Consider the following 14,935-nt stretch of genomic DNA (forward strand, 5'->3'; position numbering starts at 1 on the left):
CCATATTATTGCTGGGACCAGCAGCATCCCCTCTGAGGATCAGCCCTGCAGATGACTCTGTCCTGGTCCCTTGCCCATTTGAGCCATAGTGCCTTGGACAACCCGCTTAGTGTTTCCACCTGGGCTATGTGGACTGCTGCTCTCCACTGACTGGTGTAACTGGCCTGCTACTGGGCAGAGTTGGCTTTAAACCAGTGGCCCAGGAATAGAAAATGTTGTGCGGTGCTGGCAAATGGTACAGTGCCAGTGAGGAAACAATATGCATTGCCACCAAAAAGAGACTGGATCTGGTCTGCCCAGAAATCTTCCAAAGCTTTACCTTAGCAGTGCGTAATTTTAACAAGTTTGGCTTTAGATATCTGAATACAGAAACATTCACAAGCAAATACTTCCTCTATGGAGAGAACCAGTAGATTCTGCTGTCTGAAGTGCCTCTGCTTTGCCTGTGGCAGTGGGACCTGCAGAAAATATTGAAGGAGGAAGGCTGCAGAAAGCAGAGTTTCCATGATACTGGGAGGCATATTTCCCTGCAAAACCCGCAGAGAGAAGAAAGAGAGAAAAAGAAAGAGAGGAGTAGTTCTTCCAGCAGTTTAGGGCAGGGGTGTGTGTTAGGTCCATCTCCATGGCAGGGAGACAGGATAGCAATCCTTGGAAGCAGTTTTGGTTCGGGGAGCAGGGAGAAGAGATCAGCATCTCTCAGCTGCTCCTCCTGTGGGTGGAACCCTTTGAGCACTCAGTGCTTCCTTATCCCGAGGACCTGTGTGCTGATGGTCACTCCTGGAACTATGGCTTTGCCACATCTGTGATGCCACAGGACATGCAAATTCTTAGCATTACAGAAGCTAAGCACACTGACATCATGCAGAATGCTCTGCAGACAGATTGTTTCTCTTTCACTGATAAGCAAAGCAAAGAGTTCCTATACACAGCATGGTGTCCCTGAGAGGAAGGTTTTCTGAGTTCTCTGTTGTTACCCTCATGGGAGAATGGAATCTTCTCTGTCCTGTGGACCACAGAAGCAACTGTTGTACAGATTTAAAGAATTATTATTACTATTACTTTTACTACAAGATTCTCTCAGAAACACTCAGAGTTACGCTGCTCCACAAACACCACTGGCAGTTCCTCAGAGAAATCCCAGCCTCATTTTACCATCTGAGTAATCTAACCTTACTGCAGGGGAGACACAACTGGGCTTTTGTTCTCCTCCCAGCTCATCTGGCCCGACAGACTGGAAAAGCCACTTACTTGGGAACAGACACCCCTGCCCACTTGCTCACATTCATTGAGCTGGGCAGAGCTCTGCATCTCCAGGCTGAAAGGTGGGGGGAAGGCAGAGAAGAGGCCACGTGGGGTGGTTTTATGTGTTATTTCATCAAGTAGTGATTTATTGCCATTTCCATCCCAGGAGCAGGCTGTTTCAGAGCTTGTAAATGCAGTCTGGCTTCTGAGCACTGAATGGATCAGACTTTTATAAGTTGAGGCCAAAACCAAAGTGTATTTGAGTGCTGGTGTTTCAGTCTTCCCACGTATCTTCTTAGAGGTGGATTATTTTGCAGTCCTTATGCTCATTGGATACATTAGCCAGATACACCGTTTTTTATTTCAGTGGGTGAGGCAACTTCTCCCTGGAGATAAGAAGCAGCAGGCTCAGATGACTTGCACTGATTTATACCTGTCTGTAAATGGTGTCCCTGTCCCAATCCTCAGCTATTTTAGGAAGTCACATGTATTGGTCTTATAGGGTATAGTAAAGATGTGAAGCCTCCATCCCATACAGAAGCCCACTGGGAAGTAGAGGGATGCAGGATCCAGCACAGGGGACATGTATCACCCCAGCACAACTGTGCACCCCAGTCTCCCTACCACATGTCCCCAGGCAGGCTTCTGGACAGTCCTTTTAGTACCAGACTGTTGGACCTTTGCACACTTCTTCCAGTGGAGATTTTTAGACATGTGGTCACATCTGCTCAACGCTAAAGCAGGAGACATGCTGCCAGGGAAGCAGGCAGCTTGACGGACCAGCAGCAGTGCAATAGGAGTCATTGTCTCTGGGTTACCAGTTCAAACCAGTAACAGGTTGTGACTGGCAGCTGCTACCTCCTGACAGCTGCTAAATAGCCTGTGTAAATTGGGTCAGTGCCTTGGGTCAGCTTTCTCATTAACAGGTGTCCACAACTCAACACCACAAAGAGAACCCAATTATCAGCCTCATCCATGACAGTGATTTGGAAGATAAGGGCACAAATGAATGCGTCATCAGGATGTGAATGCATTAGGGAGGAAAAACGTTTTATGCTAAGCTACTCCTTCCTTCCAGTATCTCTGGGATAAACAGAAGGATTTTAAGCCTTCAGAGGCACCAGGCCAGCACCTTTCAGCAGCTTCAAGTACTTGTTATTGTTATTGCTATTGCTCTTGACAGCAGGTTAAAAGACTGCAGGTCTCTTAGAAATCTTTAGAATTCTTAGGAAAATTGTTCCTGCCCACCAAGAGCTCACTGGTAAAGCAAGAGATGGCAAATCTGCATAGGCAACCAGCCAAAGAGGGTGACGACTGAGGAGACCTTTGGATGCTAACCTGGTTACCCACACTACCATTAACATGCTTCAGATACTAGGCTAATAGTTCTGTTAAAATAAACCCAAAGGTTTAAAAATCTCAGAACTGCAAATTCTATACATTTGCAACTGAAGCACAAATGGCCCGATACCACCAGGAATGTGATTTAGGCTTCAATGCTCTGCAAATATTCCTTTGGCTAAATTAGAGTAGGACTTGCTTTTAGTCTCAGTGTTACCTCTCTTAAATGAGAGTTTGCAGTTAATAAATGAGGTCAGATCTTTCTAATGAAAAACATTATGTAAACTAAATGCATAAGGATTTAATATGAAAGTTATGAGAGGGCTATCTGGTGCCTAATGGAGCTTAATATTTCCTTCTCTCAGACCCTGTTTTACAAACCTGCACAACTTTGGCTACGAACCTAGCACATACCAGTTGCTGCAGGAAAAATGAGCCACAAATGAACACAGGACAACTAAAAAAATCTGTGTCCTGTCCACTTTAGAACATAAGCAGAATTCATCAGTTGAGATCCAGCCCTCAGATCATCCCATGTACTGGTAGTCAAACCTTGCTGAACAGTCACAGGGAAGTGTTACTCTGGCAACACATATGGTTGATGGGTGATTTTTCAAAGCCTGCTGCTCCAAAATGAGAAAAAAAACCTGTCCAACATGGGGGAAGATGTCACATTATGTGTGCACCTAACAGCTCATGTCCAATGCAAGAATCACAGAATCATGAAGGTTGGAAAATAACTCCAACATCATCTAGTCCAACCCCAGCCCATCCCACCATGCCACTGACCATGTCCCTCTGTGCCACATCTCCACAGTTCTGCATCTCCTCCAAGGATGATGACTCCACCGCCTCTCAGGGCAGCCTGTGCCAATGCATCACCACTCTTTCTGAGAAAAACTTTTCCTAATATCCAACCTGAGCTTCAACAGGCAGACTCACAGCTGCTCGATTTACAAAGAGGAGTGTCCAACAAATAGCCAAGGGCCAGCTGTACATGTGGTGTGGTGACGTGGGCCCTGTGCCACTTTTGTCCTCGTCCTTGCCATTGTCACTCTGGCCTCACCAGAGCTGAGTTTGGTGAATGAAACCAAAGAGCTGGGCACTAACAGCAAAGTTTCCAATTTGAGCTTTGTTGTTCTACACGTCACCAAAGGTGTTAAATAAAATTACCATTTTCCTGCAGCCCTGGCAACATGGTAGTTAGAGTGAAAATAATACAATTATTACTGTATAAAAATGTGAAATCAGCCTTGAATCTGATGAGGCTGTTATCAGTGTCCAAGCTGATTGTGTTATGAAAACTGCACAGGTAAGGAAAAATGTATTTGTTTTTTCAAAACGATGCACTGGATAAAATTTAAATTATATTCTTTTGAAGTCTTAGAAGAAAGGCACAGTTGTTGTAACTATATGATGTTTTCTCTTGTCTTCGCTAGTATGTAAAAGAATCCCTAATAAATTCCTCATTCCTTACAAAAAACCTGTGATAAGACAAAATTCTTCATCAGTTACACTGAAACAACTATAAAAACAATTTATTTACAACGGCAGTGATTGTAAAATCAAACTCAGGGATGAGACCTGCTTCTTTCCAAAGATCTCTGAATGTCCTTGGAGTTTATGAGTAATAAGTCCTCATGGGACACATGAATTCATGCCCTTAATCCATTCTGACTTTAAAAGTCCATCTTCTTTTATAGAATGTCTCATTATACAATTTCTTGCTTCAGCAAATGTACTTCCATCAGTTTTCTCTGATGTCTGTTTAATATAACATCTTCTGAATTATTTAATGAGCAAACATATGGATTAAATAAAGCAAACACATCTTCCAGGGCTTATATGTGCTTGATCAAAACTTTGCAAACTTTCTGTGGCTCATATTTAAGATCCCTAAGCCTCAAACCTTGGCAGTGTGAAAGGGAAGCAACTTTAAGGCTGACCTGGTGAATCCTACGGGTTGGCCAAGTACTCCCAGAGTTCACATTCACCTCTTTTCTCTGCTCCATTACTCCCCTCTGTCTGCTCTGCCTTTTTACAACCAAAGGTCTGAGCTTTTTTCTGTGTTTTACATTCTGTTTACTGCTGTACAATTCAGTTCTAGGTTATATTTCTGTGTTTTGGGGCAACGTGTAGCCTATTGTCAGTGTTTACTGGTGTAAGAATAAGCCAGCCTAGAGTTTTCCTCCGATTAATTTGAATGTAATTCTGCATTTCATTTCCCCTGACCTTTGAAATCTCCCTCGTGACTACTCATCAGAAAACCTTGATAAGATAAATTAGAAATTCTTTTAGATTTCAGATCAGATTGGAATAATAATCACCCTTCTTCCCAACTATCCATCTCAGGCTTGGTCACTTTTTTTTTGAACCTGTGTGTAGTCCAAATCATATGAGCTGTAGAAATTAAACCAACCGAATTTCTACAAATGAATTTAAGCATTTAGGTGTAGAAAACAATAGTGTGTCCCCCTCCTCTTCCAGATCCTAGAATCCAGACACTCTGACCACAGTTTTAAATTATTGGTGACCCCTTTCTGAACTGTTTTGACACGATGTTTTCTTTACATGCTTTGATTAGGCTTATTTGAAGCTGAAACGATGAAGTAAATGCATCAGCTGGATGTGTCAGGTAAAGTTGCAAAATTGGACTGTTATTTTATTATTTGTAGCAATTTAAGTGCAAACCAACCAAAACCAAATAAAAACCATCACCAGAGTAATGGTTATCTGAGCCATTTACCAGATTTGTTTGTTGGAATTAAACACAAAAATTGTCAAAGTTCAACAAGGTGTAAAATAAAGCCAGGCTCCAGCCAGGAGAGCCCATGCAAGACCAGTGCAGAGTAGAAGCTCGGGGATCTCTGGCAGCAGAACAGCTGGTATTTATTTTAAGGTTGAGAAGAGTGGGCAGGTATCTGGGAGAGACATGAATGAAATGTCCTTCTGTACAGCCTCTCTTCCTAGTAAAGCGATTTACTGGTTAGGAAGAAGTCTTTGAGCTTGTAGCTGGTCAACAGGAGACACAAACAAACAAATCTCTTGTTGGAGTTTAAGGTCTCATTCATTTCATTAACTAGATTGTTCCCAGAACTCCCTTCTGCAGACTCAGCCTTGTGCTCCTGGGAAGGGTCACTCCCCACCCTGCCGGTGCCGCTGACCCAGGGGCAGGCGAGGTGACCTCCACATCCATCCATAATCCCTGCATCCGACCCTGCCAGCTCGCTGAGCACGGCTGCCCAGGAGTTTCCCACAGCCTGTATGAGCTCTCCCTGTCCTTAAGTGCTGCATGGGTGAGTGGCAATCCAGGTCTCCAGGGACAAAGCAACCTGGCTGATATCCTGGCCCCAATGAAGGAGGGGTTGTTCTGCCACTGATTTATCCTGTTGAGATTGTGCTGAAGGACCTGAATTCTCACAGCTGTATTAAGTTTGGATTTTTTTTTTCTTGTTTGATGTCAAAATAATAGAACTACATGGTAATAGAAAGTAAAAGAGCTACAAGACGTCGCAGTTCTTTATGTGAGTATACAGGAGACAGAAAATCATTTTCCCTCTAAGTTCCATGAAACAAATTTTCATGAATACACTTCACAAGGTACTCAGTTTAGTTTCAGTGAGAGTTTGTGCACCTCTTTCCTAATGATCTGTGCTACACAATCAAATTTTATCTTGCAGAAGAAGACCAGGTCAGCTCCAAACATTTTGCTTGTTAATAGTAAGTGCACACAAGGAGCTTATTAGAAACTCAGCATTCTTTGCTTGATTTTCCAGCTAACTTTGCGTCTCTACAAAGATGAGGAGACCAGCATCCTAGAATAATGCAAATAATAACAACAATATAACTTGGAAGTTGTTAGAAAAGTGACTTTATTTCATTTTATTTGCATTTGTGGTTGCAGCTAAATTATTTCCTGACACTTTTGCATCCTTTTGCTCCATTCTTATACCCAATTTAGTATTTTACTTTAATGTTTTTTCAGTCTTTTATCTGACTTGGGCATTTCCAGTCCCAACAAACATGGTGAAAAGGCAACATTCAAAGCCACACTTGCATCCTTCAGCTCAGTCAGAGTTTTTCAATAATGTCATGGATTAACAGTGGAGCCAGTACAAAAATGCATTGTATTTACACTGCAAAGCTAGCCACTTACCCAAAGAGGTCATGTCAAATGTTTTTTACCTTTCCAATAAAGTATTGCCTTATTAAAGCTTGCTGAGATCTAATCTCCTGGACATTATATATTTTAGATGGATGGAGGAGATTTGGGCTCTGACTTGCACGCTATGACAAGGTCCCAGTCCTAGAGATTCCCAGTCAGCAATTACAAATGTCACAGAAACTTTATGGCATCAGAAATTACTGACTGCATAAAAACTTCATCTGCCGCACGGTTTGAATTCAATCCATGGGGCTACAAAATCTTTTAAATCACCGAAGGCAATGTGAAAATCTCAACACTGACAAGGTGGAAAAGCTCCTGTGACCCAGATACTTAGGCTTGGTGCTGAGACACGCCAGGAGCCTCCCAAAAACCCAGAGCTCTGCTTGCATGGGAGGAATTTCTCATGCACAGAGGACAACCCAGATCATAAGCAAGAAGGATGTGAAATTAATATGGGGAAATAGGATGATGGGAAGAGAATGTGCACTCATGTGCAAGCGTGCCCGTGTGCATGAGGGAGTGCATTGGCTTTATGTGCAATTTTGAAGCATTGTTCTAAAAGCAACAGACAAATAATCCAAGCATATATTACTGCTCCTCTGTTGTGCTGCTCATTGTGCAGACAGCGTGGCGACAAGGGCAGGAAAATGCCCAGGGAGAGAAACGCAGCAAAAAAAACCTCTCCTACATTCATATATATTCTGCAGTATTACCCAAAACAGACAGATGCCCAGCCATCATCACGGATTAGCACATCAAGTGATCTCAGAGCAGTGCTAACAACACAACAGTAATTGTAAGGCATGAGGTTGTTTTGTTTTGCATGTAGTGTATCTCGATTTGATGGTAACCATTTTAAAGTCTGGAAGAATTTTGCACTCACTAAGCTGATTTTACAAGCAAAGAGAAATGCTTGTCAGCAAAGGTTAATGTAGCTGTCACTGCAGGAGAGCCCTGTGGGTAGAAAGAGTCTCATCTGGCCGTTTTTTAAAGGGCAAGAATCATTGGAGTAAAGGAGGAATTTTTCCATATTTAGAAACCTTTTGCGTAGCTGTGGTGAACTGCTGCATGTTACCGCTCTATAGTAACAGCTGCTATATTTTTGTGATTATCAGTATTTGTTTCTATTGCTTGTATCTCAGGGTCTTATCTGTTGTTCTTCTCCAAAATGAATTGAATTTGAATTGAGAAATTGAAAAGAGTAATTCTGGGTGTCTTTATTGCTGGCGTCAGTACTACATTAGAGAGATGTGGAGCAGGAAGGACTGTCTTCCTGTTTTACTGATGGAAACAGGGGCAGGGAGAGACTAAATGTGAGATCAGACCACTGACTCCAAAATCCTTCTATGTCTCACCAGCATCTTCAGCACACTACTGACACATAACAAGGGAGTTGAATACAGATCTTTAGCTTTCAGGCTGCCCCTTAACCACAGGCTGGACCCAACCCTCCTTAAAGCATCAGAGGTGAAACTCATACAAGTGTAAGGCATGTGTAGCAATTGTAACAGGGAGAAATTTGGCTGTGCCAGGCTGTCCTGACCATGCAAGATCTCATGGTGAAGATGTCCAAGCCCTCTGGTGAGTGCTCGCAATGTCCCCAGGAAGCCCCTGTCACAGCCAGGGGACATGAGTGCTCTGTTTGAAAGCAAAAGCGTAAAAGAGATCCTAAGATTTCCAAATAGCAGCTGGCTTTATTTCCCCTGGTTGCCAGGAGATGGAGTCGTGCAACATGAAGAACATGTGCAGGCAACGTTTTGCTCATAGGCAGGGTCCTTGGTTAAACTGTTCTGGAAATCTTTTCTTCAAGCTTCCAGAGAAGAAAGCTGCCAGAGTCATTTGTTTTGGTGAAAGCATGCAGAGAGGCAAGGCCAACTGTGTTTGTTCATCTCGTGAGGGCAGTGCTGTGGACAAGCCAGTTTCCCATTCTCATCATGCTAGAATAGAGGCTAATGAAGATGTCCTTTGATAAAGCTCACGTGGCAACTCTTCATGGTAGCACTTCTTACACATTTCTGAATGAGATCTGAGGCTTAGGGTCCACAGGATATCAGAGCACAGGATACACGTGTTGCATAAAGCAATTAGCAGTGTAACAGAAGAAAAAGCACTCCTACCTGACCCGGAGTCCCTTAGCTTTACCACACTGGATACCAAAAATTATCCAGTAATTGCAGACTATGGGTTGACAGGTGGACAAAGCGAAATGAGTCTCAGACACTGTTATACCTGGTGAAGCTTCACACACGATAGCTGAAAGTGACCACATATTCTCATTATCCTAACAGGCCAGACATCTCTCCTCAGGCACTGTCTGGAGACTTCCTGCCCTGCGGCACCCCGAGGCCTGCCTTGAACTTGGAGTGACTCTGCGTGGCTTCCCACTCAGCTCCCCACACAGAGTGCCTGAGGGCACCTGAGCAGCTGTCTCCAGTCAAGGAATGGATAAATGCTGGCTATTCCACGGAGCATTGCCTGGGCTGCATAAAGCAAGGCCAGAGTTTATAAATGGCATCAGATTTTCTGCAGCTGATGAACAGTCAAAGCATCAGGAGCTGTGATGCTTTGCTCAGTGCTGATACTTGCTCCGAGGGGATTTCCTTCTCTTCCTGACACAGATGGTGAGCTAGGTCCTGCTCACCTCTAGCTTGGGTTACTGCAGCATGCCCAAGGGCATCCAGAAATAGCAGTGTGATCTCCAGTGACCTCCCTGTTACCTCTGTGTGTAATTCAGGCTGTTAACTTTGACATACATTAGCTGTAGATAGCTCAAGATCTCCTTACCTCACCTGCACCTCACTGCAAGAGCCACTTTGTAAAATGCTATTACTTGTAATCCAGTAAGAGCTGGGCTACTATAAAATGTAAAAATCTGCAGTAATGTTGCTCTGTTTTGGGGAAAACGATACGAATCTGTTTAGAATTCCCTTGGTTCTGCATTTGTGGCACCTGACCAGGCCCTTAATGAGGCTACAAGCCTCTCTGGAGCCAATGAGTCGATCACTTGGTATCACTGTGAGAGAGGACTGAAGATATCATACAGTGGCAGAGAGCAGCCCTTGGCCAAAGCCCTCCTCTGCTTTGTGAAAGGAAACAGTCACACACATTTCTTCTCAACTTTTCTTGGAGAATGTGGAAGAAAGGGCACAGAACCAGAGGACGGAAGAGCACAATACCCCTGACCTTCTTTAAATGACATTTTTCTCTAAGTAAACTGAAAATTTGCATATTCCTTTAGCAGTACATGTTGTTCCTTGCATATTTCATGAGGACACTGTAGCTGATGGGAAACCCGTGGCAGTGTGGTTACTAGCTGCCTGCTAGTGCTGGGCCAGTTATGCAAAGGGCACAACCAAGGGCTCCAAATTTGGGTCAGGATTCTCCAGGGGTCCTAAGCTGTGCACTGTCTGCACTTTCATGCTCCTTGTCCCTCCAGAAAAGAGCACACTAAGCCATCCGCATGGACTCTTGCTATAGCTGGCAGTGTTATGGACTTCATTGCTCACTCAGAAATCAGAAATAGCACATTTGTAACCTCTCAGATTTTAGAACAGCATCTATTCTCTTTCATTGCAAAACCTTCCGATGCTGATTATTTTACAGAATTTTTCAAGTTGTAATTTGGTTTTATAGGCTGTGTCTTCTATTTTCAGCTATTAGAAAATATCTGAACAACCTGTTTACAATTCCTTGACCTTCAATAAGGGTGGAGTAATGTCAGAGTTGGCTGTTGTTAGCTTTGTTCCATGGAAGTAATGTTTTTGTGGCTGTTAAACAGGAAAAGTCTTACTTTGTACAGGCTAGGGGTGGGACTGAGTGATTCAGGGACAAATGCATGGATCCAGAGTGGACCTTTCCTTCTAACAGGCTCAATTTAAGAATAATCACCTTCTCTTTTGATGGAATATACATGCTTCTGTAAGAGCTTTTTTTGTCTCTCAGAGCAAATTAAAGACAGGCAATTTTATGACGTTTTGGATCACTGATGAGGAAAGGCTCATTTGTACAGCCCAGTGAGCAAGCCTTTTGGTTGTTTCTCATTACAGACAAATTATGTGGTTATATGTAATACACAACATAAAGCATTCAGATGTAACATAAAATCAATACAGCACTTTCTGAAAAAGAAATGTACATTTTAATGTCCTTATTATTTCTTCTGTGCCCAAAGAGGGGGAAAAGATCCGTGCACTGTAGATCTTGTAGAAGATAGACAGACAAAAATCATTCAAGGGTTGATACTTATTGTTCTGTTTCTGTTACTGCAGGGACAACAGTAGTAATTTTTAAAACATTGTTCCTGTGTGATCTGCTCTGTGCAAGCTGATAAGAAAACATGGTCTTTCTGTGCGTGCCACACATAAGGAATGCCTACCGCCCATATGGTAAGCCTTGGGCTCCTGTGTTAGAGTTCCTGTGTTAGCAAACTGGGAAGAAAAGAAGCAAAGGAGTTATTAGGTTTCTAATGTTTACACCCTGCTTGTGTATAACATGAGCATAGGGATGAATGGAAAATCTTTCAGCAGTGCATCTTCTGTGTGGTCATCTTGGTTATCATATGCAGAGCTACGGCTGAGCTACGCGGATTTTCACCACATGCAGGGCTGCCCTGGTGTTTTGTCCAAGCATTTGCTGTGACATATGACACAGGGCATAGGAATGTGCACTGGAGGGTATGGCTGAAGCAGTAGGAGGTGCTTGAGAACAACAGGATTAAAGGATATGAGGGACTCATTGTTCTATTACCAGGAGAAATGAGGCCTCTGATACTGCAGTGGAACATTTTGTTCTACATCTGACTCATCTTGGTATGTCCAGAGGCAGCAGGATTTCCGCTTCTCGAACCCTTTGATGGTACTCTTGAGGTAGCACGTGCACCGGGATGGCTTATTGGGTTTTTGCATCAAATGCTTCCTTAACATCAAAATGCATTGCTAGTGTGACTTCAGCCACTGCAAAACACACGTCTGTGTTCCTTAGCAAATCAGCTTAAATAGGAGAGGCCCTTTTGTTTTTGGCTCTGTTGTACAACTATTCTTATAAGCATCTTTCCAAAGGCTTAATATATTTTTATGCTGTTCATGTGAATATTAAAAGCCACGGAAATGAACAGCATCCATGCCAGCAGATTGCTTTAAATCTGCTTAGCATGGATACTGCTCTCTGAAAGGAATGGTTTACCTTGCTCTCCTCTGTCTGTGTGTGTCCGTGGCTTTGGGTCTATGTTACGTACACGCACACATGCCTTTTTGTTGTTTCCTCACAATCATTGTCTGTTTTTGTATCCCCACAAATAAGGAAAGCAAAACAAATGAGAAAACAAATGAAGAATAGAAGGATTTAGTAATTACACACATAATGAGAAGGCAAAGCCTTGCTTCTTCTACAAAGATTTACAGCTCTGTATTTAATTCCCAACTGTTACGCTTTAAGATAGCATTCACTGCTAATGTGGGGAGGAGCAGCATGTTCTTTGGTTATTCAAGTTTATAGCACTGAACTCCTCAATTCTGACCCAAACTACACCTGATGGTGGAGTTTTCAGGCACTGGGTCGAGTGTTGGTGATTTGATTTAATGCAGTTTGCATTTCTAAGCAATCTGACCCACAAACACTAACAAATCCAACATACATAGAAAGAGAAAAATGTAGCTGTTGCATATTCAAGGGGCTCACCTTGAGGGATATAAGATTGCAGAGTACCTATGGCTATCAGTTGCTTGAATTGTCTTAAGGTTTGCAGGTTCACTACAGCAAACTGATCAACAGTTTTCTTCATGTAAGCTTTTTTCTGTCCTAATGTTGTGCTATTTGCAAGCAAATACTGCATTTTCACACCTTCTTCAATTACATCCATCAGTACAAATGCTGATCTCGAGGATCAATTGATGAGCTCATCTGGACTTCAAGGGAATAGGAGCAATCCAATACCTTAAAAAAAAAAAAAAAAAAAAAGAAGGAAAGAAGGAAAGAAGGAAAGGAGGAAGGGAGAAAGGGAGGAAGGAAGGAAAGGAGAGAGGAAAAGAAAGCAAGAAAAAATACATCGTATTTTCAACATTTGCAGCAAAAATATTCAACAGATTTATTCAGGTCATTAAACAAGTGTTCAAATTATGCAAATTAAAAAATAGATATTCATACAAAACATCCTGTGTGCATGTTTTCCCATGACCATGTGATCTTGGTGAATGGTGCCTAAATTAAAGCCCAGCCCCATTGCTCCACAGAGAACAGATGCACGTTATTGCTCGCAGGTAGCAACAAGGGCAACACATTAAATTCAGCACCCTGGGTCAAGGGCAGCAGTTCCATTCCTGAGCTTCGTGTTTAGCGGTGGTTTGGCAAGGAACTCATATAGAAAAACACAACAGTGATTAAAAATATCAATACACTTCACCTTGGAAGACTGCCATTTTACAGCAGGGAGAATCCAGGCAGAAAACCAGTAACTTGGGAATGATCACACAGTAAGGCTCCAGGCAGGGATGGAAATAAAAGCTGGAGATGTGCTCTCCCATCCACCACAGCAAAGATTCTTCAAACGCAGCCCATAAGCTCTTACCTGTGTCCTGGCAAGTCTCAAAATATGGCTCAATATAAATGAAAATGCAGACATCCACCCCTGAGCCAGCCTGTTGCTGAGGCCAAGGCAGCTCCATCTCCATTTCAGCAATGCCCTCCAGATGAATTGCTTCCCAGTCCCCAGCTGAGGGGAACCAAAAAATGGCCCAGTCTGAATGAACAGCACACAGGGAATTCTGATGTGAGGGCATGGCTTCGAATGCACACTGTGGACTTCAAAGCCATCGCATGCCATCTTGCAGTGATGAGCAGATCAGATCTGTGGTTCTTTTCCTTCCAAGACTCCCTGTTAAATATGCACAGCTTTCCATTTTCTGCTCATTTCTGAATTGCATGGATGCCAAACTGACCAGAGGTTCTGATAGCAAACGAAGAGGCTTTTGGAGAAACCTCTTTATCCCACAGTTTATTTGGTTACTGTGTTTCATTCTTTGCATATTCATCCTACAATAAGAATATGTTTGTTATGTTGTTTTTTTTTTAATGGGACGTTCAAATATCATCACAAACTCTGAGACAGCAGGCAGTGTTTACCACAGCAGTGGTATCCGGGATGAGTAGGAAGATGCATTTACATCCGTTGTTTTTACAGCAAAAAATGGGGTTGCATAACTGCTTTTGATCAAAGTTTCCAAAGGCAGCGACTGGTTTGTTTGTTCTCCAACCTGCTCACCGAGGTCATCCATGAAAAAGGGTTTTTTAAGTGGTAAACAATAAAAAGGGGAACAAAATTGTAACAAAGCCCATCAGGCGTTCTTATTATCTGTACAAATGCAAAGTTTTTAGTGACCTTAGCAGCAGTTCCATAAGCATATGGAGAGCAAAACAAACTGTTATTAAATGCCGTTACACATATGGTCTCCTGACAGGATGTTCCAAGCTATGCCGCGATTTTACAGCCCGTATGCACCATGCAGCAGTTCTTCGCCTCAAAGCAGGAGTCAAAAATAGCACGTCAGCATGGACTCTGCATTCTTGGTCTCTTATGGGCAGTCTGCATTGTGCACTGTGTCTAGCTGCGCTGAGCAGCAAAAAAAAAACTCCATCTGAGTGCGATTTGGTTTTGCTGGTTCGTAATATGAAACATGATGCACGAGATGCAAGAACATCCCAGCACTTAGAGCAAGCATTGCACAGTTTTATGCCACAAAACACTTAAAGATAAGAAAAGTGTTACCAGGAACTTTGGTAGGGAGCGTGCAGCCGGCAGGTAGGACAGCGGGGCCGCGCAGGGCGTTGCGGGCTGCGGGCTGGAACTCCCCATCTCACCTCACGGCGACAGAGAATGAGGCAGCAGCAGCAGCCACACCGAAGTGGTTTTTAAACGTCTGCCAGCGGTGTAAACGCTAAGCGCCGTTATGTGCGGTGTGTGGGTCGTACAGATCAGCCCGCGACAGACCGGAGCCCGGCAGGAACGCATCAGAAGCCCGAGGACTGCTTCCAGCACTGCGTTCCGGCTGTACGTACTACACCGGTTACACAGCCGAGCGGCTGGCAGGTTGCGGTCGGCTTGGAACCAAACCGAGTCTCGTTCCCCGAGCCGTCCCCGCAGCGTAAGACGATGCGCAGGCGGTGAAGCTCCGCACGGAGCCGCTTTCCGCA

The 14,935-nt window shown here is 43.4% G+C and overlaps 1 protein-coding gene across 1 annotated transcript in view; it reads left to right on the forward strand.

Moving 5' to 3' along the window:
- Window positions 1-14,244: 14,244 nt before the first annotated feature.
- The window catches only part of HHIPL1 (HHIP like 1), an 18,803-nt gene continuing 18,112 nt past the window's right edge, over window positions 14,245-14,935 (forward strand). Inside the window, exons 1-2 of the mRNA XM_042813611.1 lie at window positions 14,245-14,287; window positions 14,716-14,905. Coding sequence (XP_042669545.1) covers window positions 14,245-14,287; window positions 14,716-14,905 — 233 coding nt within the window. The remainder of the gene's footprint in view (window positions 14,288-14,715; window positions 14,906-14,935) is intronic.

The sequence above is a fragment of the Centrocercus urophasianus genome, unplaced genomic scaffold (genome assembly GCF_019232065.1).
Source record: "Centrocercus urophasianus isolate 14NV4802_14NV808 unplaced genomic scaffold, USGS_Curo_1.0 seq_14, whole genome shotgun sequence".
Taxonomy (NCBI): Eukaryota; Metazoa; Chordata; class Aves; order Galliformes; family Phasianidae; genus Centrocercus; species Centrocercus urophasianus.